The sequence below is a fragment of the Oncorhynchus keta genome, chromosome 9 (assembly GCF_023373465.1).
Source record: "Oncorhynchus keta strain PuntledgeMale-10-30-2019 chromosome 9, Oket_V2, whole genome shotgun sequence".
Classification (NCBI taxonomy): domain Eukaryota; kingdom Metazoa; phylum Chordata; class Actinopteri; order Salmoniformes; family Salmonidae; genus Oncorhynchus; species Oncorhynchus keta.
Genome location: NC_068429.1, coordinates 33,922,625 through 33,945,034, shown reverse-complemented (window position 1 = coordinate 33,945,034; position 22,410 = coordinate 33,922,625). Strand labels below are relative to the sequence as shown.

At 43.0% G+C, this 22,410-nt stretch overlaps 1 protein-coding gene across 2 annotated transcripts; it reads left to right on the top strand.

Moving 5' to 3' along the window:
* The first annotated feature begins 766 nt into the window (after nt 1-766).
* bnip3lb (BCL2 interacting protein 3 like b) lies at nt 767-12,288 on the top strand. 2 transcript variants are annotated; one of them, XM_035776131.2, is made up of 7 exons: nt 767-826; nt 1,247-1,533; nt 8,993-9,248; nt 9,939-10,026; nt 10,382-10,479; nt 10,833-10,982; nt 11,603-12,288. In XM_035776131.2, the coding sequence occupies exons 2-7, from the start codon at nt 1,401-1,403 to the stop codon at nt 11,649-11,651; spliced, it is 774 nt and encodes a 257-aa protein (XP_035632024.1). In that variant the 5' UTR covers nt 767-826; nt 1,247-1,400; the 3' UTR covers nt 11,652-12,288. The 2 variants fall into 2 exon arrangements, with proteins under 2 accessions (XP_035632024.1, XP_035632026.1); XM_035776133.2 differs by lacking the exon at nt 767-826 and having other exon boundaries at nt 1,271-1,382.
* The last annotated feature ends 10,122 nt before the right edge of the window (nt 12,289-22,410 follow it).

Genomic DNA, 22,410 nt, shown 5'->3' with positions numbered 1-22,410 from the left:
ATGTATTTTATATTGTCGGGAGTATCCCCTTTTCATACCTCGCTTAATGATCTTTCTATTGCAGAAAAGCAATACTTCATTATAAGAAAACCTCAGTCATTCCAAGTGCTATACAGTGTCATACTTGATCTGTGTCATAGTACTCCCAATATTATACATAAAATTACATAGTGAAACACTAAAGATGTGTGTAGCATTTCATGAAGAACTGCCATGAAAGAGGCAATGTTAAAAATTTATCTGAATCGGAGTGAAGTGGAACTCACTCACCAAGACCATGCTCTATGATTTTGCTCGTCAACTTATGTCTACACACAGTGCAATTTGACAGTTGAAATCATGATACCTCCAATCATGTTTGACAATAATTACAAATATAATACAGCTGTTGTAAGTCTATAGTGACAATGACAGGAATAAAGTACTTTATTTTAATTTATTTTTTATTTTTCTATGGTAAACACAGGCTTTGGAGATCATGTTTTATTCTATGAGGATCTTCAACTCTCTTTTTGGGAATTTTGACGTGTTTATGTAATCAAAACAAGCACATAAAGGCTTTCATAATTCATAAAGATCACCTAAACCTGTGTTAAACACTGAAATAAGCTCTAAAGGGGTATCCCAAAACCCTATTAATTCCCCACCTCCCCCATAGGAATGGCCGAACGAGCAGAGGTAACTCAGTTCCGGTTTTTAAGACTATAAACTGACAAACTCGATGCCACTTCAGATTGGAGCATATTCATGCGTCGTTTAGTCCAATGTTGACAACCCTCTGATAACACCCACTTTGAAATAGGAGTGCTGGCTGTTTATGCCCCAGGTACATAAAGTTTTTGACATTTTTATTTGTTTATATAAACAAGTGCCAAACTGTTAAATAAGTGTGAGGTGAACTTAAGTTGTTTTTAGGGTTTTATTGCACAATGCAACATTTTATCCCCACGCATAGGGGTATCCTTTGATCTACTACACACAACTGGGTATTGAGGGATGGCATTGGCATCTTGGGGTACGTGCCGATGTGCGCGATCTCAAATGAAGATTCTTTCACGTCTTGTAAATATACAGACGATGCCTTTACAGAGTTGTGAAAGTAGTGAACTACAATTTTATAATTTATTCCTGTTATTTTCTCACGATGTGGTGTCACTGATGTATAATACGAACGGGGGTGGTCAATTTCCAGTACGTTACGTAATGTTAGTCTGCCTATGCTTTTTGCCTGCCTTTGTTCATAAAGAACTTGCTCATCTGACGTCATCACAGAGCTCCAGGAAGTTTGCTGTGCTCCTGACCACTGGTTCCAGATCAGCTAACAGAACACATTTTAACTGTGTTGGCGGTAGCTATTCTGCAACAAAGTCAAGGCGGCTCAGGTCAGTTTTGGTACGCGGATGCGCGCACGTACGAATGTTTGGAGGGAGTGTGCGTGTTCGATTGACAGTCATATGCAAGCCACCCTGCACACAGTCACGATGTCTGAAGCTGCTGCTGTAGCTGAGAACAACGGAGACGCTGGACTAAATGGTATGATTCGTCGAAATGCTTCGCTATATTTAACTGTTATTGTTTATTAGAAAACGTGTCAGGTCATTTGAATCATTGTCTTTTGATACTTTACTATTTGACTTTGAGTGTATAAACAAGATCTAGTGAGTTTTGGGTTGTTTTTCTATGTAGTCATGGAGAAGGGTTGTGGAAGGACCTACATTGTGCTACTCCTGTTTTCTGTATTGACAGTATCATGGACCAATGTGATTTTAAGAGGCTGTATAAACCGTAAGATTGACCAACAGTAAAACCAATCGTTGTTGCGCGCGGTGCTGAATAGGCGGGATAAAGTGGATGTCAACAAGACGAGATGGAAGTCTTGAGAGCTCAAAAATGGGGTTAAATTAGATGTTCGTAAATTAACATTTTTGTGCACATAGGAAAGGGGAAAGAAGTATTACGAAAACCTAACGAAACATACTTGGAATATTATTTGTTTTTATTAAATGCATAGTCAGCTAATTGTGTAATAGATATGTCTTCTTACCGTGGATGTAAACATAGCAAACTGGCCTAGTTAATCTGACTGTGGGTTTAAATATAGATAGCAAAGAGTAGCGGATAAAACTACACATGCACCTCTAAACACACCTGCTGGACTCAGCCTGGTCAATTTGTATGTAGCAGCCTGATACTTCTGGGTAGCCTGCTACTGTGAAAATACTAATACAATACGATCAGTCTAATGAACTGTTATACCAGGTATATGATACTTTGCTTGATTATAGGTGTATTCACTATCAATCCCTAACAAGAATTTAAACACAATTTAGTTCTGAACAATTTAGTGATATTTTGGGGGGTAGTTTGGTTATTAAAACATAATCATGTTTTTTGATTTTGTTTTATTTTTATACATTCAATGTATTGTGAAATAATGGAAATGCCAAATAACAAAATAATTAACATTACATCTATTCCATTGCCTCTGTCAGGTCCACATTAGGTAGACCTCAATAGAAAAATATGAAATTACAATGAAAGAAAAGTCTCTTATTTCAGAGTTTTGATTACCCTACCAGGACCTGGGAAGATGCAACCCGAAAAACAGGAGCAGTGGCGCATTGAACTTGCGCAAGTTAAATGCGCCGCTGCTCCTGTTTTTCGGGTTGCATCTTCCCAGGTCCTGGTAGGGTAATAAAAACTCTGAGTTGTGTATACTGTCAGTCTGTCACCCAACAGCCTGTGACCTATGGGTCAGAGTGCAAATTGGGATTCCTTGTATTGTGCTGATTTAGCCCACCAGTTAGTGTGTGTGTGTGTGTTGGCCACCGTAGCCTGGCGCTAACTTTTTCAAGATATCCGCCACTGCTTTGCTCGTTATCAAGGCCACCGGGCACTAGTCATCCTTCAACTATTTAAAACTCAACCGAGTCACTTCCCTAGATAACCGCGTCTAAGAAGGTTGTTAGCCTAGCCAGCTATAAAACATACCAACTCCACCTAGATGCCACTGTGTTTTCAGCTTGGTTTACCATAGATAAGCCTACGTTCAAACATCATTTTCCTTCTCCAGCTCTGTGGTCATAGCTAGGCTCACCTGAAATTATTTGCGGGTGCTATACAACTCCCGTCAGATTATTGTAGCTCTCTACCTTTACTGTGTATTGTGGAAGCGGTTATAATACATTCTCCAGTTACTATTGTTAGTTAATTTAATTAATCAGTATATCGTATAAGAAATATGTTATATTTATGTCCTTTTTAACCGTCACGTTCTGAGCTGTGAGAACACCGCAACACCATGATGCTGGGCATTCATGGCTGTTCCTCTTGTGGAGATGAACTACAAGTAGAAGATGGTCATGACCTGTGCCCTGCTGCCTAAGTGTTAGACCTCTGCATTAACTGCGCCATCCTGCCTGTGAGGGAAGCGCGGCTAGGCAGAGTTGAGGCATCTACACCGTTCAACTGTCTCTGTACCACCTTCACCGGCTTTTCTTACAGAGCTTCAGAGATGCTGGGCCAACCCGTGGGCTCTCGCCCACCACACCAAGGATAGTAGGATGCTATCTGCCATGCGCGACGCAAAACATTGGCTGGACCATATGCCTAAAGTGGATGAATGCATAGCAGAGCTGATGCTCTACCCCAGATAAAGTCCTGAAGGAAGATGCCCACTGCCCCAGACCTCTGTGCATGGCCACAGATGAGCTACTGTCATGGGTCTACGACACAGCTGCCCACGTTGGGAACTCTCTGTGTTCATGCTAGCACAGAACGGGATGCTCCAGCTAGACCATGCAAACCTGAATCTCTGCAACCTGAATGATGCATTGCATCAAGCTTTTGCGTTCATGACCAGGGAGCTAGGCAGACTGATGTTCACCCTAGTTGTGACTCGTCACCAGGTCTGGCTTGCCCAAGCCCCAGTGTCCAATAACTCCAGGCGGACAATGAGAAAGCTCCTAGTGGTCCCGGGACTGCTCTTTGACCCTGCGGCAGAGTGGGCCATCGAACATAGAAAACAGTTGAGTCAGGCTACACTGCTGTGGACCCCAGAAACCAGGCATCAGAGTCGTGGCAGAAGGAGGCCTGACGCGTGTGAACCTCGCCGCTCTCCCCTACACACGCCTAACACGTGCTTGACGGCAATGCAGCCAACCACAAAACGGTGTGGGGGTAGAAACTGAAGGGGGGCTGTCTGCCGATTTACCCAGCAGCACTTGATCTACTGGGCACTTGACCTACAAGTCACTTTCCAAATGCCTGCTTCTGGAAGGATACCCAAAACGTTTGACCCAAGTTAAACAATTTAAAGTCAATGCTACCAAATACTAATTGAGTGCATGTAAACTTCTGACCCACTGGGAATGTGATGAAAGAAAAGCTGAAATGCATCATTCTCTCCTATTATTCTGACATTTCACATTCTTAATATAAAGTGGTGATCCTAATTGACCTAAAACGGGGAATTTTTACTAGGATTAAATATCAGGAATTGTGAAACTGAGTTTAAATGTATTTGGCTAAAGGTGTATGTAAACTTCAACTGTAACTATGATTCTACGAAGACCGTCAGTACTTTCCTGTCACTTGTCATCTTTTTACGGGAAGATTCCCGGAGACAGTGCGTTGTCTGACGTACGGTTTTATATGAACCGTGGGCATGTCCTCCCATGCTCTCACATCACAGGCGTGACTCTGTTCATTTTACTCTACCTGCGCGGAGTCAAGTGATATAAATAAGTACTTTCAACCGTACTCACGGTCTTCCAGGTATTCGTACAACCATAGTTACATTCTGTTCTTCAAAGTAGATAAGGTATACTTTCACAAACTGTCTCTGTCCCTCTCGTCATTGTGTTGTGTACGTTCCTCTCTCATGCAGTCTGGGTGTGTAACGGCCAAGATCCTTTTAACGTGTAAATTTGGCTAGCCAAGCTTGCTTCTCCTTCATGTTGGTGCTAGCCTGCTTGTTAGTTGCTATGAATCAAAAGCCAATTCAGTAGGGCCTGGAAACGATAGTGAACTTCGATTGGTCAATAGCAACACAATGTTGCAGATTATTTGCGTAATGTTCAGCAACAGGGGTCCGCTGTTTAATCGCCCCCAATGTGTTCGGTGGATTTCCGGTTTGGAGCGTGAAGTCACAACATAGCAGTGCCAAAATCCCTGGTCTGCCGTAGTAATTGACATAGGCTTTCTATCGCCAGAACGGTCAAACATTTGTTTATTTTATTGATGGCAGTTTTGGGGTCTAAAATTAGTTGATTATGATCAAGTTAGATCCATACTGAATTATTTTATCGAGATATTTAGTTAAATAGTGATCCATTCTGACTACTACATTTTGTCACACAGGAGCACGTGCTGACACAGACCAATCACAGATGGCAGGCTCCATAGACATTTTTAATTTAACCAGGCAAGTCAGTTGAGAACAAACTCTTAATTACAATGACGGCCTAACCTGGACGATGCTGGGCCAATTGTGTACCGCACTATGGGACTCTCAATCACAACCGGTTGTGATACCGCCTGGAATCGTACCAGGGTCTGTAGGGATGCCTTTAGCACTGAGATGCAGTGCCTCAGACCACTGCCCCACTCGGGAGACCCATTAACGGGATTCTTCGGGATTTTGGCAATTAGGCCATTTATCGACTTCCCCAGAGTTAGATTAACTTGTGGATGCCATTTTTATGTCTCTGCAATTCGCTTCAAATTGCACAAACTAGCACAACTGGAAGTTTATAAGTAACGCTAGTTAGCATTGGCTCGCAAAACTACTTCTAACCTACTTCATGCTGGACACATAAAAAAAATGGCATAAACGAGTTAATCTGACTCTGGGGAAGCAGATAAATGGCCTCATTGCCAAAACCCTGAGGTTGACTCTTAGGCAGGGTGAACATGACTCCATCGACCATGATCCTTCGCTAGTTACGCTCACATTCACCATGATCTTTAGGATTTTCTTTTTTTTTGGTGCCATTCAGCCCCATTTAGCAATATGGCACGCTTCAAATTCAAATACTTCCGGCTTCATGCACCATCTAAAGTTTTTCATAGGAATACAAAGAATTATAGAATAATAATGAAGAGATCAAAACTATGAAATAACACATGGAATCATGTAGTAACCAGAAGTGTTTTTAAAAAAATCAAAATATTTTAGATTCCTTAAAGCAGCCACCCATTGCCTTGATGGCAGCTTTGCACACTCTGGCATTCTCTCAACCAGCTTCATGAGGTAGTCACCTGGAATGCATTTCAATTAACAGGTGTGGCTTGTTAATTTGTGGACTCCCTCTACCATCCCCTCCAACCCGCCCAAAACATGCACCAACAAAAAGAAGAAAAGAGAGGAAAAACAACAATGCAAGAAACAATAGACATCAAGGACAACCAAAATCTAAACAGCAAGGCCAGCTGTATGCGTTTGAGTGCATGTGTGGCACTATTTGATTGTTTGTGTACACATGCACCTGCGCGGCATCAGCCTCAGGGAAATGGCCATTGGATGTAACAGCGTTCCCCCTTTGTCATTCAAACTAACTTTTACAAAATATATTTTTAAAAATGTTATGGTCATTGTAGTTAAGTACCATGTTTCTGAGCTGAACTCTGTTTTAAAATGACTGTTTTCAAAATGTTTTCTTGACGTCATTGGATAGTTCTATTTAACTTTTTTTATTTTTTTTATTCTACAAATGCAGAAATGCATCGTTTTCACATGTAGACACTATTGTGCTGGCGATAAGCAAAATGAGGTTGAAAAGTTGTAGAATTGCCCTTTTGCATTGTGATCTTCCTTTGTCATAGCCTTCTACTCAACTTTGTCATTATGATGGTGCCTATATGGATATATCCTGTTAACAAATATTGATGGAGTATGTGCTCAGTCTGGAATGAACTGAGGGATGTATATTTAAAGATCTCGGTGTGCGTGGGTTGCAAGGGGAGCAAAAGGCATGTTTATCAGTGTCACACATATAATGCCTCTAGAGGAAGTACACAGTCAGCACTGTGTTGACCTCCCTTTATGGGGGCTGCTGGGTATGGGCAGATGTGATCGAGCATTACCAAGCCCTGAACTGAGTGAGTTGGCATGCTGTGCTATTTCTGGACACAGTGACATGTGGAAAGTGCAGAACGTTTTTCAGGACACAGCGGGGTGGAGTAGGAAAGTTAGGATCAGGAGCCTTTCATTTGGAAGTTTGAGCGTACATGTTGAGTCAGTTACATTCCAGCTGCAGTGCGAGCCAGGGAGGGAACAAGGTTTGTTATTGTTAGACAGAGCTTACTCACTCTGTCTAAAAATAAGTAGATACAAATTTTTGCTGTGTAATTCTCAGAATTGAGGAAAGCTTTATGTCCACTGCAATGTCATTGTCTTGGATAGGATGTCTCAGTCCCATCCACACAATGGGTATATTCAGTTTACCTTACTCTTCTTTGGTGATTATGTGAGTCTTTGGAGCCATTGGTTAGGTTATACATACTGGTTTGTATTACCATAAGATACGTTTCCATACAACAGCTGATAACAGCTCCACGACAGAGCGAGCAGCAGCCAGAATGTTCGGCTCAACGCTGGCGTCATGGCAACCTTGTTTAGGCCATGGAGCACGGACAATGGACTGTCGACAGTGGCTTTGCTCAGGCCACTGTGTAATCCTCGGGATGAGCCTGGGGTGCTGAGTTGGACTTGGGGTTAGGGGCTGCTGTCATTCAATGTCTGGCCAGTGAAACTGACTGAGAGACTAAGTCAACTAGGCTGACTGTCACATGACCAGTGTGTTTACTCTCTCTGCTATGAGGTCATGTGCTCTGCTTGTGAACCCTAGCTTCCTAAATTAGGGGAGTATGTGAGACATTTTAAGATGGGGAAACCAGAGCGAGAAAGAGACTGGATGTCTCTCCAGTGTCAGTGTGACTCCCTATAATTTGTATCCTAGCTGTGATTGGCAGTCTCCCCTGTAGCGAGTCCCTGCCTGGGCTCATGTAGTAACATGGATCAGCCAGGCTAGGCCATGGCTAGTATATAACAGCAGGTGCTGTAAACTGACAGCACAGCATAAAATGATATTCTAGACAATTCTATTCTTCCAACTTTGTGGCATCAGTTTTGGGAAGGCCCTTTCCTGATTCAGCATGACATTGCCACCGTGCACAAAGCGAGACCCATACAGAAATGGTTTGTCGAGATCGGTGTGGAAGAACTTGACTGGCCTGCACAAAGCGCTGACCGTAACCCCATTGAGCACCTTTGGGAGGAATTGGAACACAGACTGTGAGCCAGGCCTAATCGCCCAAGATCAGTGCCTGACCGCACTAATGCGCTTGTGGATAAATGGAAGCAAGTCCCCGCAGCAATATTCCAACATCTAGTGGAAATCCTTCCCAGAAGAGTGGAGGCTGTTATAGCAGAAAAGGGGGAACCAACTCTATATTAATGCCCATGATTTTGGAATGAGATGTTTGACATGTAAGTGTCCACATACTTTTAGTGTATATTGCCTGATGATGTCACCAGGCAGGCCAAAACTCCATCCCACCTAAACAGACACATTTCAGGCGGTCTTTTCAAACTGCTCTTACACTTAAAGGGAATTATCATTTTCATGGTGATAATTCACAATTCTTCTAACCTGGAAATATACACAACATTTTTGTAAAACAGGATAATCAAGTTTTTGACTGTGCTGGAACTTTTTAAACTTTGGTTGTGTGTCTCTGCCAGTCTCTCTGACTGTTTCTTTATCCCCCTCATCATATCGTTCTAGGTATTTTTTTTATTTTTTTTTTTGTCGTTAGGCTATTAGTTCAGCATAGAGGCACAATTTTCCATGGTCTGCAAAACATTTTGACAGAACATACAAGATGTACATGATTACGTTCCATGTTTTTGTATATGTAATAAGTTGTGAAGTTTGATAAGATTTGCTAAGTATCCCAACGTCATGTACTGTATGTACTTGTCCTGCAGGGTCCTGGGTGGAGTTGGAGATGAACCGAGCTGCGGCCACAGCTGCGGCAGGGTTGTCCCAGTCTACCTCCACCGTTGGCCAGGCTCTGGGTCTGCTCCCCCTGCCTCAGGTGGTGGTGGTGGAGGAGGTGGTGGATGGCATTGTGGGGGGCCTAGAGCATGTGCCTTCCTCATCCTCCATCCATAACGGAGACATGGAAAAGATTCTACTGGATGCTCAGCATGAGTCTAGCCGCAGCAACTCTTCCTGTGACAGGTAGGGGGTGCTACAATGAGGAAGAACACAGTTCAGCTTGGCCTTGAAAAAACTCCGTACAGATAATACAAATCTAGAACAATTCTTAATCACCTGTAACTCTTTTCAATTCACTGTTGAGGTCACATACTAGCCCAAAATCAATGTAGATTTAATCTCTGGATTGATATAGTACTGTATGCTGTTATGGCGCTGTAAATGTAATCCGTTTGCAACAGTAAACAACATCTTCATCACCTGTGTGCGCACAGGGGGAGGTCATTGGACTTAAATCCACTCACACCTCTGCTTTCCCTACCCTCTGAGCCATGAGGTTGCCTGCCATAAACACAGGCTTATCTGGTCGCCCGGTCAGTCCGTCAGCTGTCAATGAGTCACCTGAGCATGTTTACCAGGAGTGTTTCTACAACAGCCTACTAATGGTGGAGCTCACAGACGGACTCATCCATCCACTTTGAGGTGGCAGGCTGACAGGCAAAGTGAAAGCCTAATGGAGGCATGATTCATATGCACATTGAGCCATCAGAGGCGAGGTCTCTTGATTAATGCATTGGGAATTTGAGCAAGCCCCAAATCTTCAACCTGGTTACTGCATACAAGTGTACATTCCTATGCACCAAGGGAGAGAATACTTGGAGTGCAGTGATTGGCTGTGACTGTTTTTATTTTGTTGTTTGATCCTCCCCACAGTCCTCCCCGGCCTCCTAGTCCCCAGGAGGATGATCATGATGGACAGATCATCTTTGATGTGGACGTGAGCAGCAGAATAGATGGCCAAGTAAGAGTTATTACTTGGTGTGCCTGAGCTACCTACGTCACATGTATGTTTCCATGGTAATATAACCTGGTGCTTCCCTCAGTCTCTTGTGAATGACAACCATAACCTTTGTTACAATGGCGACGGCAACAGGAAACACTAACCCGGTGGGTTTGAATCCATGTACACGGCAGTAGCCTCCGCTTTAGGTTCCATTACAGTTACACACACACACACACTCTGTCAGTGTCTGTAACCATGGCAGCCTCACACTGGGTTTATTGTATTGTATGGGCGGTCAGCCATATTGTCTCTGCCTACCCCTGTTGTCTGTACTGAGCTCAGTGTCCTAATGCGCAGCGTGTGTCCCTTGCAGTCAGAGAAAGATACCCTGGAGAGGGACATGGATATCCTGATGAAGGACTCCGACTGGGTAGCAGACTGGTCAAGTCGGCCTGAGAACATTCCTCCTAAGTGAGTGATGTACACAATAAGACTTGTATGTTTTACTGTATCTAGCCTCCTAGGTAAATCCTAGTGTGTTTGTGCATACAGTAATACTACTTATGGCTGAATATTTCCACATGATAAGGAGATGATGGATAATACTGTAGTGAATCCACAGGGGGCTGCTGACGGGAGGACTACTCATAATAATGTCTGGAACGGTGCACATGGAATGGCATCAAACACTTTGAAAACCCTCTGTTTGATGTATTTGATACCATCTTCCCCAATTAGGGTGCCACCAACCTCCTGTGGGACAATGTTGATGAGGAAGATGGTGACGTTACTGTATGATAACCATAATTTCTCCTTGCCTGTAGGGAGTTCCATTTCCGCCACCCCCGACATTCAGATACACTCAGCATGAGAAAGACCGGGGCGATGAAGAAAGGAGGTGTCTTCTCTGCAGAGTTCCTCAAAGTGTTCATCCCCTCACTGCTACTATCACACATCCTGGTCCTGGGGCTGGGGTAAGAGCAAACCTAGGACACTTTTGCGATCAACCTCCGTTAGGTAATCATTTGTGTTATAAGTAGGATAATAGCACTTTTTTTATGGAAGTGAAAAAGCCAAGTGATGACATTACGGAAGGCTTGTTTCAACCCATTAATGCGTCTGCATTGAGAATAACATTTCCATTATTATAGCCGTTAGCTGGCTAAGTAAACACTTCCTTCACAGATTAATGTAGACAATTCCCACACGGAATCTCCTGAACAGCTTTCAATTTACTTCTGTTTACAGTTGTTTGCATACAATTAGAAGAACCCCAATCAGATCCAATATATCATGTTGTTTTGTTTACTGGGAATCAGATATCCCTGGAACAAAACTGCATGTACAGAAAATGATTACAGCAGAGGGCGTGTGGTGGCAACACAGTGGGCAGCTGCAATGCTCGAGCCCTGTGTATATGTCTGGATAGTAGAACAGCTGCTGCTGGGATGGATTGACACCTGCTGCGCCACACCCTTAACACAGACTTTGACAGCACACATGACATGGCAGGGACAATCCACAACTCCATCTATCACTTATCAGCCGACTAGTTAATGACTCGGGGTGTAACTGCTCTCTCTCTCCCCCTCAGGGTGTACATTGGGAAGAGGTTGAGCACGCCCCCTACGAGTTCTTTCTGAGCAAGAAGCTGAACGAGTGCCTGCGGGAGAAATTCCGCTGTTGTATGAAGAATTCACCTCTCTCCTCAAACTATTCCTCTCCTTTGCCCCCTCTTTCTCTCTCTGCTTTCTCCCACCTAAATAATTTCCTCCTCCTGTAAACTGCGCAGACCTGAACCGTGCTGTGTTCTTAGGACAGATGTGTTGCCTCCAGCCCCCCCTCCCCCTTCCTTCCTCATTTGTATTGGTGAGGTAATGAAAAGTGAGGTCATGTTCCCTTTTCCTCTTGTTTTGGGTGTAATTGTTTATAAAGTGTGTTTTTTTGGGGAGGGGGCAAAGCATAAAACCAAACTCCTCTACACACTAGCTCCAGCACTCTCATGCCTGGTACAAGAAAGAGCTGTCTGCCCCACAGATTTACAAAATAGAAGTAGCCCAAGATTGTGCCATCTACAATGTTGGTTTGGTGACTCTCAAGCCCGTCACTTGACCCTGAAAGGGTCTAACTAATTTCATAAAGAAAGAAGCTAACCTGAAAATGTGAGCATGCCTTTGAAAGTAATCATTTTGTCTATAACTATAAATACAATTTACTGTAGATGTTATGGTCTTTTTTAAAGTATTTTTACCACCATAATAAAGCCTGAGTTTTGATTAAGGGTGTTATCAAATTTATTTGGTCATTGTGGCCATGTCAAATCCACAACCACCAGATGCTGTGCATTGGAGAGAATCCGCTTGGCCTGCCAGATGAGACGTGTCCAGTACGTGTCATTGTTTTGTTTCTGTCTTGATTTCTTTACGATATACCATGGGCCTAGTTATTTAGGCTTGGTTCAATGGGCAAACCTCTGATATGCCTGTGCAACTGACAGGTCATCTTACACACTTGTACAGCATACACGCAGACATTTAAGAATGAGTTTATGTAGGTTGTTAGTCCAGCTGGGGATTAACCCTGATGTTTCACCACACTGATAGCTGGAGTTGGAATAGAGTCCAAAGGCAGATTAGTTTTAGAGGGACAACTACATGGACAAATTCAAGCATGCTCTGAATGTTGCTGTGACCTGCAGTACGTCACCGTGCTCAGAGGGACCGCAGTGTTTCAAAGTTGAGCTTTAAGATGGGGCTGTTTGTACTAACACTCCACCGTTGGATATTGCTGACATCAACCTCTTTATTTCCCTCTACACATCTGCCAAAAGGAACAGAGGTCCACCTTGAACCTCAACTCTTCTCAGTAGCCACGTGCCTCACCTCTGTTCCCAAGACTCCATTGTGGTTCTGTTGGTCAGTGTCTGTTTGTGATCTGACACACAGGCTTCTCTATGGTTTGTTCCAGTGAGTTTTATTGTCTGTATTGTGACATTGGAGTCTGAATGCACAGAGCAGGAGGTATAGCTATGATAAGACTGAACTCATCAGGGATTTAATGAAGATTGTTAGAGATATACACTTTGCAGGGCCCATTTTGAAAAGGAAAGTTTAAAAATGATTCCCCTCAGACTGCTATGGTAACAATAGTTATTGTAATCATACACATCCTTTTGATTTAATTTAGTTTTTTCCCCTCATTGTAAAATGGAAAAAAGGTTTTGTCATTAAAATTTCCTCAATCAAGCTGAATTGTTAAGAATTCTTTTGTATTAGTTTCACTTAACTATGCAAAGGGAAGGGATCACCTCTTTTCCACCAAGGCGCATGAATTGAGGAAAAAAGTGGATAGGAGATTCAGCAACTCTTGCAGGACAATGTAATTGATAAAATAAAATAAACATCGTATTGAGTAGAAACATGAAAGGCTTTTGGTCTTCAGGTTTTTTTTACCTGAAGAAGGCCAAAATATGTATTGTGTTGATTCTACTTTTGACTGATTACCTAGAAACACACACCGACTAAAATGCATAATCTCCCACTACATCAGAGCCAGCAGGGAGAAGGGAGGGTGGTATGACTACTAGCCAGTCCTCATACCTCAGCCTATAACATGCAGTCAGTTCTCATATTCCAGAGCCTTAAAACACAATATTTAACTGAGTGTGTGCCTCCACAGTCATTTGTCATGCAATGGAGCTTGTCTGGTCACTGAATGTCCCCAGGGAGGCCACAGGCTTGGTTCTGCTGACTGGCACTTCAAATCAAACTTTATTTGTCACATTTGCCGAATACAACAAGTGTAGACTTTACTGTGAATTCTTACTTACAAGCCCTTAACCAACAGTGCAGTTCTAGAAGAAGAAAATACTTACCAAGTAGGCTAAAATAAAAAGTTATAATAAAAAGCAATGCAATAACAATAATGAAGCTATATTCAGGGGCACCGGTACCGAGTCAGTGTGTATGTGGGTACAGGCTAGTTGAGGTAGGGTAGGGTGTACATGTAGTTGGGGGCGAAGTGACTATGCATAGGTAACAAACAGCGAGTAGCAACGGTGAACAAAAGGGAGGGGGGTTCAATGTAAATTGTCCGGTGGCGATTTTATGAATTGTTCAGCAGTCTAATGGCTTGGGGGTAGAAGCTGTTGAGGAACCTTTTGGTCCTAGACTTAGCGCTCCGGTACCTCTTGCCGTGCTGTAGCAGAGAAAATATAACTTGGGTGACTGGAGGGTTATCATACAGTCATCCAGAACAGCTGGTACTTATGCCTCATCCTGAGGGGTTGTACTACAAAGCAGGATCAATGAGTTAGCTCGCTAACATGGTTAAATATTCTTAAATAGCTTTACATTTTTTAGAAAGAGAAGCTTTCATGGTGTAATTGACTCAACAACCAATAACACATATGTTTAGCTTTCTTAATTTCTTAATGAACCAAAAAATCAATAGTTATTTCTGGTTGTTTATTAAAGTTAGCTGCCTAACTCACTGAACCTACTTTGTTTAGCAGTAACTTAGTTTACCCCTCTGGACAATATCCCACCCATGTTGTTTATCATATTGCTGTGTTGATGCTTGCAACATGATTGTGGATATCTTTATAAGCTCCATGACTGTAAGATGACTACCCTGAGACTTTCAAAACTCAGATACTTTCATGCTCTCTCTCTCTCTCTCTCTCTCTCTCTCTCTCTCTCTCTCTCTCACAGTCACACACACACATCCTGTCTGTCACTAAAATTATTGGACTTAAATTATCCAGCCTGGTCTCATAGACTAGATGTAACATATTTAATGTAACTCCGGGAAACTCAAATTAGTATGAAATGTAACGATTGGTATGGTTCCATAAGACAAAAGGAGGGTGGTTGGGTAGACGTATAACGCGAACGTCTAGCAGCAACTTAAGGTTGCGTGTTCGAATTTCAACTACTTGCTACTTAGCATGTTAGCTAACCCTTCCTTTAACCTAACTCCAAAACCTAACCCCTAGCCTAGTTAATGTTAGCCACCTAGCATACGTGAACCACAAGAAATTTAAATTCTTAACATGAAAGTTTTGCAAACACTTTGTACGAGTTACAATTCGTAGCATACTGCCCTGCATACCACTGCTGGCTTGCTTCTGAAGCTTAGCAAGGTTGGTCCTGGTCAGTCCCTGGATGGGAGACCAGATGCTGCTGTTGGAGGGCCAGTCTTTCCTCTGGTCTAAAAAATATCCCAATGCCCCAGGCCAGTGATTGGGGACACAGCCCTGTGTAGGGTGCTGTCTTTCTGATGGGACGTTAAACGGGTGTCCTGACTCTCTGGTGTCATTAAAGATCCCATGGAACTTATTGTAAGAGTTGGGGTGTTAACCCCAGTGTCCTGGCTAAATTCCCAATCTGGCCATCAAACCATCACGGTCACCTAATAAACCCCAGTTTACAATTGGCTCATTCGTCCCCCTCCTCTCCCCTGTAACTATTCCACAGGTCGTTGCTGCAAATGAGAATGTGTTCTCAGTCAACTTACCTGGTAAAATAACATAAATAATATTGTAAAAATTTAAATTCGAAACATATACAAATGGATGAAGGACAAATGAATACATACCATATGAAAAGTAAGATATCATACTAATTGGAGTGTCCCAAATTTACATTTACTATGTTACGTCTACCCAGGTTGAATTATCAATCAGTGAAACCCTTTTAGTGGCCTCTGCCTTCCTGTAGGCACAGCACAGATATAGAGATCTCACCAACAACTGGTGAACAAACCTCTCCAAAAGCTGCTGTCAGTCAATACCCCATGCTCCTAGCTCAGTCATTCTGACCCTTAACCCCACGGCCATGATACTTCCCGGCATGTAATTGGAATAGAACCCCTGCCTGGGACACCAATGGAAAGCATTGCTTTTGTGCGATTTGAAGCAGTTCACAGATGCCACACAGGAATGAGTTGTCTCGGTCTGCATGTGGTTTAGCAGTAACTCAGGAATTAAACAGCTCCAGTGACAGACATTTGATTTGTAGCACGGACTAAGCTGAGGTTTACATCGTTTCTTGTTCAGTCCCTATAAAGAATGGCTTACTGTCCTCTAGTGGTGACGATATATATGAGGCATGCCTGTAAGCTTTGTGTATTTGGGAAGGCTGGGGACGTGTAGCGTGTCTGTGTATGCTTGTTACCTATATGAAATCAATGTTCAATAGAAATGACTTCTATGTATCCAGATGGTTAAATTATGCAATCCTTGTACACTCTGACAATACAAATGACACAGACACTGAGAGTCAGGTGCAGTGTAACTTGATCTTAACACAATTGCAATAAACCCGTTGATCCTCTGTCTGGCATGTGGCAAAGTGGCTGAATTGGATAAACAGTCAGGATGGCTAAATGAGTCAGAATGCTGTTGAGCAGTATCCAAGAAAAGTACACCCTCACTCCCATTCTTCTCTAACCAGTGGTACATGGGGCAGAACAGTAATTGATGGTAATCCATGAAGGGGGGATTTTATATGGCATTCTACAAATAGAAGTTACCCTAGAATTCAGTTCCGCATGCTTTGTAATGATGCATGCATACACATCATTCATCAATCAAAATAAGCATGTACATCCTCCTCCATTTTTTTTATTTAGATAATATCAGTAAAAACATGCATGAATGTATTTTAAGTGTGTTGTATGAAGTCTGGCCTGTTGAGATGGGGAGGGTTATGTTTTCACTGGAGAAGGACACACAGAGCCGGCCACCAACCTGTAACCCATGGTAACGCCACAAGCTGCAATGGGAGGAGCTGAGGAACTTGCCGCCTCTCGATTGGCTGGAAGCAGGTGTTCTGAGGTTCTGTATGGGGAAGGAGGAGAAGATGGGATGGGTTAGGAGGCGGGATGGAAAAAGAGTGTGTGTGTGTGTGTGTGTGTGTGTGTGTGTGTGTGTGTGTGTGTGTGTGTGTGTGTGTGTGTGTGTGTGTGTGTGTGTGTGTGTGTGTGTGTGTGTGTGTGTGTGTGTGTGTGTGTGTGTGTGTGTGTGTGTGTGTGTGTGTGTGTGTGTGTGTGTGTGTGTGTGTGTGTGTGTGTGTGTGTGTGTGTTTGTTTTAAAAAAGAAAGCAGTGATCATTGCTGTGCACTACCTATTAATCCAGACACAGAAAATACATTATCTAACCACTGGGGGATTGGATGCAAATGCATCAACTTCAGAGTTGTGTTTTCTGTGACAGTGTAAGTAGCAACAGTGCATAAAATGGATTTACAACTCTTTGAACCCCATCTGTTTCGTAATGCCAGGACCAGAAGGCAGACATGGGTCCCAGTGGCCATCTGTTTCGTAATGCCAGGACCAGAAGGCAGACATGGGTCCCAGTGGCCATCTGTTTTTGGGCAACTTGGTTAAAGACCTAAAAGTTCAAAATGTTATTATTCTTCAGAATCTAGTTGAGCAGTGTTTTTTTGACATGTGTGAGCAAGGGAGAAATAATTCAGAACATGAGCAACTCCTGCCAGAGCTCTCAGCTCACCTGCCACTTGTGCGGCAGACTTGCCCAGTCACACAGAATGGGGTGGTGGAAAGCTCTCTGAAAGGAGCTAGAAGGAAAGCTCCCTTCATTGTTGAGCTGGTTGTGAGGTAGCAATCTGTGAGATATGCTCTGACTGCCTTTTGACCCCATTCTGCAGACTTGTTCAGAATTAAAGTTTTAAGTTAGCCACAATTTAACCCAATACAATAGTTACATTTATTAAAGTTGTTTTCTCATCACTAACCTCTCAGGTACAACTCATAGTAGGACCAGTGTATGAGGCTTTTGATTGACACCATAGTGTCCATACCCCTCTAAGTAGTAGGCTACACTTCATCGATAGGGGCAACAGATGAGATTTGATTGACAAAGCATTGTCGTATGCCAGTGAGTTCACTGTTCATTTTTGTGCATCACTTCAAGACATATGGTTTTACTCTGATGTCCTCCAGCCATATCTGAGCGCCAGTCACTGTGGAGGAGTTTGCTTGCAGCTTAAAGGTATACCTTCTCAGCATCTCTCAAACACATTGCCCATTGGGTTAGTGAGAAATTAGGATATACTAGGTTGAGAATGTTATTGGATCATTTGTTCATGTTTTGCATTTAGGCTACATGGGTTATATTTTCTATCTACACGAGTGCAGGTAAGCAATTATCTGAGTGTAACAAGTTACACCTAGTCTCAAAATCGTATGGTGCCATGAAAAGGATATAAGCTGGTGAACATTTTGTGTAGTCTGAATGTACTGCATCTCTGAGTCATTGCTTGAGATGAGCTAAGTAAATAATTGTACTTGAAGAATTTTCGTTTTTTTTACAGATTATAATCATTTCTAATTTATGATGCATGTTTGTCTCCCTTTCAACACTGCATACAGATACAGCATTTTCATTCAGCACTGATATCCTTCAAGGTGAGACCACCGCTATCAACCGGCAAGGCGGAGGCTGTCCAAGCTTAGAGATCGCAATTTGCAAGCCACGCTACAAGGGTTCAGAACTCAGCAACCGCACTGTGGAATCATGTCGACAACCGTCCCCGTCTTCTTCACGAACATGGGCTCAGGTAGCCCCAAGCCACGGCAGAAATTCTGTAGCATGTTCTGTCCAGTTGAAGGCTCTGGCGACAGCAAGACGTTGGAATTCCAGTCACTGCCGAGGGGCAGTAGCAGGAGTGACGGACATCTCCCTGCCAAGGGTCAAGATACGGGGCAGAGGAAAAGCAGCCCTGCAAAACCTAAATGACAGGGTAAGAGAGCTGCAGATGTTTCTGCTTTGTCACCCTGGATGAAATTGTACATTTTTGTAATTTAGTAGATGCTCTTATACAGAGCAATTTACAGTAGTGAGTGCACACATTTTCCTACTTTTTGGGGGGGAGTGAAAATAAATGAACTGTATTTTTCTTTCTTTCATCTATCTCTCTTTAGCATATGTCTGTTTGCCTCGCACAAATAAATCAACACAATCATGCAGAAATGAGTTCATTGGGATCTCTAGAAACTTGCCAATCAGTAATATAGTCAAGTCTCTTTCCAAACCATCCAGTTGCAGAAAGTTAGTTGATTTTTTAACCATTTGCCTACCAAGCCTAGAGGATCAGGTTCTATAGGCCAATGCATGTTATCTATGTATGGATCATTGACTTTAGGGAAAACAAACCCAGAGCAGGGCCAGCACCTAGCCGATATCCTTCACATCACTCTTCAATGGACTGGACATTGTCAGGTCGAGTTTGCCTACATTTCCCATGAGGCTCTGTGAAGCAATGGGACGTTACTTCCTGTGCTGTGCTTGGTGGAGTATCCATCAGAGGGAGAAGTTCCTGTAGTGAGCTGGCCAATAGGACAATGTCAATGTTAGAGTGCATGGCTTTATGTAGTCTTTAGCCGGTTTTCCTGTGGTCAAACTGCATCAGCCCAGCTTTTTATCAATCAAATCCCCACCTCTGGTCATTATGCATGCACAGTTAGAGTGGCAGGAACCTCACAGGATGTGTGTGTGTTTCCCTCCCACATATGCCAGACCTATACACCTAGTGCAGAGGGACACTATACAGAACATCCATCTCAGTCAGCATCTTGGCCAATGCTCATATGACTTGCTCTATGCATAATGAAAACTGTGTACTGTCAGATAAATACGCATTGTGTAATTTAGACTTTTATGGTTTATGCTCCTGTGTTTCTTCCTCACTAAAACAGAGTAGATCATGCTACTTCTCATTCTCTCTTCAGTGTCTTGGCCTCTTTTGACTCCCTGCTTAAATGCATGTTAAATATGTGTGTTTTTTTTTTAAATATAAAAATAGGCCTGTTATCTAAGATCCTCTTTACTGCTTCATGTATATTGTAGTACCTCTGTGCTCTATCGCTTATTATCTTCATTAGAATCAATCATTATTATTTTAAGGTAAAAAATAAAGAACAGAGTAGCAGTAGGATATGATGAGTGTGAAAGTGTGTGCGTGTGTGTGTTATCTGTGTGGGTTTTGTGTGAGTGTCAGTGTAGTGTGAGTGTGTATATACAGTGCCCTCTGAAAGTATTCACACCCCTTGACTTTTTCCACATTTTGTTGTTACAGCCTGAATTTAATATTGTTTAAATGTAGATGTATTTTGTCACTGGACTACACACAATACCCCATAATGGCAAAGTGGAATTATGTTTTTAGACATTTTTACAAATTAATTAAAATCTTAAATCTCTTAAGTGAATAATTATTTGACACCCTTTGTTATAGCAACCCCAAATAAGTTCAGGAGTAAAACTCTGCTTAGAAAGTCACATAATAAGTTGCATGGACTCACTCTGTGTGCAATAATACTGTTTAACATGATTTTTGAATGACTACCTCATCTCTGTACCCCACACATCCAATTATCTGTAAGGTCCCTCAGTCGAGTAGTGAATTTCAAACACAGATTGAACCGCAAAGACCAGGGAGGGTTTCCAATGCCTCGCAAAGAATGGCACCAATTGGTAGATAAAAATGCAAAAAAAGCAGACTTTGAATATCTAATTAAGCATGGTGAAGTTCTTCATTCCCCTTTGGATGGTGTATCAATACACTCAGTCGCTACAAAGATACAGGTGTCCTTCCTAACTCAGTTGCCAGAGAGGAAGGAAGCTGCTCAGTGATTTCGCCATGGGGACTTTGAAACCGTGACAGCGTTTAATAGCTGTGATAGGAGAAAACTGAGGATGGATCAACAACATTGTAGTTGCTCCCCAATACTAACCTAATTGACAGAGTGAAGAGAATGAGGCCAACACAGAATAAAAATATTCCAAAAGGTACTGAAGGTACTGTATAGTCTTGTGAGTGTGCATAAAGTCAATGCAAGATCGGGTCAATGCAGATAGTCCGTGTAACCATTTAATTAAATATTTAGCAGTATTATGGCTATTTAGCAGTATTATGGCTATTTAGCAGTATTATGGCTATTTTGCAGTCTAATGGCTTGGGGGTAGAATCTGTCTCGGAGCCTGTTGGTCCAAGAGCCGATGCTCCAGTACCGTTTGCCGGATGGTAGCAGAGTGAACCGTCTATGGCTTGGGTGGCTGAAGTCTTTGGTAATTATTTGGGCCTTCCACTGACACTGCCTAATATAGAGGTCCTGGATGGCAGGGAGCTCGGCCACAGTGATGTCTCTTTTCAGCCTCCTGAGATGGAAGAGGTGCTGTTGTGCCCTCTTTATGACTGTGCAGGTGTGTGTGGACCATGTTAAGTCCTTAGGGATGTGGACGACAAGGAACATGAAGCTCTCGACCCATTCCACTACAGCCCCATCGATTTGAATGGGGTCGTGCTCTCACCTCTTTCTCCTGTAGTCCATGATCAGCTCCTTGTTCTTACTGATGTTGAGGAAGAGGTTGCTGTCCTGGCACCACACTACCAAGTTTCTGACCTCCTCCCTGTAGGCTGTCTCATCGCCATCAGTGATCAGGCCTACCACCGTTGTGTTGTCTGCGAACTTTATGATGGTGTTGGAGTCGTGGGTGAACAGTTGAGCACAGGAGGGGACTAAGCACACACCTCGGAGGGGCACCTGTGTTGAGGGTCAGCATGGCGGAGGTGTTGTTGCCTACCCTCTCCACTTGGGGCCGGCATGTCAGGAAGTCCAGGATCCTGTTGCAGAGGGAGGTGTTCAGACTCAGGGCTCCAAGCTTTGTGATGAGTTTGGAGGGGACCACGGTGTTGAATGCTGAGTTGTGGTCTATGAGCAGCATTCTCACATAGTTATTACCCATCTTTTCCAGGTGGGAGAGGGCAGTGTGAAGCGCAATTGAGATTGCATCACCTGTGGATCTGTTGGGGCGGTTTACAAATTACAGTGGATCCAGAGTGTCTGGGATGATCGTGTTCATATGTGTCATGAGCAGCCTTTAAAAGCACGTTATAATTACAGATGTGAGTGCTACAGGGTGATAGTCATTTAGACAAGTTACATTTGAGTTATTGAGAACCCGGACAATGGTGATCAGCTTGAAACAGGTTGAGATTGGTACAAAGAGATATTGAAAATGTCTGTGTAGACACTTGCCAGCTGGTCTGCGCATGCTCTTTAGAACATGCCTTGGTTTTCTGTCTGGCCCTGCAGCCTTGCATTGAAGGAGAGCAAGAGTCATCAGGAACAACAGGTGCTTTCATGTAGGACGGTTTTGTTTTCCTCAAAGCAAGCATTAGTAATTTAGCTCATTTTAAAGTTGTTGTGCATTGGGCATCTCACAGCTGGCTTTGCAGGGGTGTAGCTAAAGCTGTAGCCTACTGTATTCCCTAATTCGGGTTGAGAAATGCATAGCATAGTTCCTGATTTCTCAATGGATCAGGGCGGGGCTCTGCGCATGCACGTAGGGCTTCGTCAAGAGTGTCTGTCCCTCC